This window comes from Condylura cristata, unplaced genomic scaffold, assembly GCF_000260355.1.
Source record: "Condylura cristata isolate star-nosed mole 26May11 unplaced genomic scaffold, ConCri1.0 scaffold00015, whole genome shotgun sequence".
In the NCBI taxonomy this organism is placed as follows: domain Eukaryota; kingdom Metazoa; phylum Chordata; class Mammalia; order Eulipotyphla; family Talpidae; genus Condylura; species Condylura cristata.
Window position 1 is genome coordinate 3,663,386 of NW_004567116.1, and position 523 is coordinate 3,663,908.

Consider the following 523-nt stretch of genomic DNA (forward strand, 5'->3'; position numbering starts at 1 on the left):
AGTTCGGCATGCCGGGCTTCAAAGCAGAGGGCCCAGAAGTAGACGTGAACCTGCCCAAGGCTGACATTGACATCTCAGGCCCCAAGGTGGACATTACTGCCCCAGATGTAAATATAGAAGGTCCAGATGCAAAACTAAAAAGTCCTAAATTTAAGATGCCAGAAATGAACATAAAATCTCAGAAGATATCCATGCCAGATGTTAGTTTGAATTTAAAAGGTTCTAAAATTAAAGGAGATTATGATGTTACAGTTCCAAAAGTAGAAGGAGAGATAAAAGCTCCTGATGTCAGTGTTAAAGGCCCCAAAGTGGACATTGATGCCCCAGATGTTGGAGTTCATGGCCCAGACTGGCACCTGAAGATGCCCAAAGTGAAAATGCCCAAGTTCGGCATGCCAGGCTTCAAGGCAGAGGGCCCAGAGGTGGACGTGAACCTGCCCAAGGCTGACATTGACATCTCAGGCCCCAAGGTGGACATTGAAGGTCCTGATGTGAACATTGAAGGTCCAGATGCAAAGCTGAA

General features: G+C 46.5%; 1 protein-coding gene across 1 annotated transcript in view; it reads left to right on the forward strand.

Annotated features, from left to right (window-relative positions):
• The window catches only part of AHNAK (AHNAK nucleoprotein), a 29,457-nt gene that overhangs the window by 16,139 nt on the left and 12,795 nt on the right, over nt 1-523 (forward strand). The window contains exon 7 of the mRNA XM_012725151.1: nt 3-512. Within this exon, the coding sequence (XP_012580605.1) occupies nt 3-512 (510 nt within the window). The remainder of the gene's footprint in view (nt 1-2; nt 513-523) is intronic.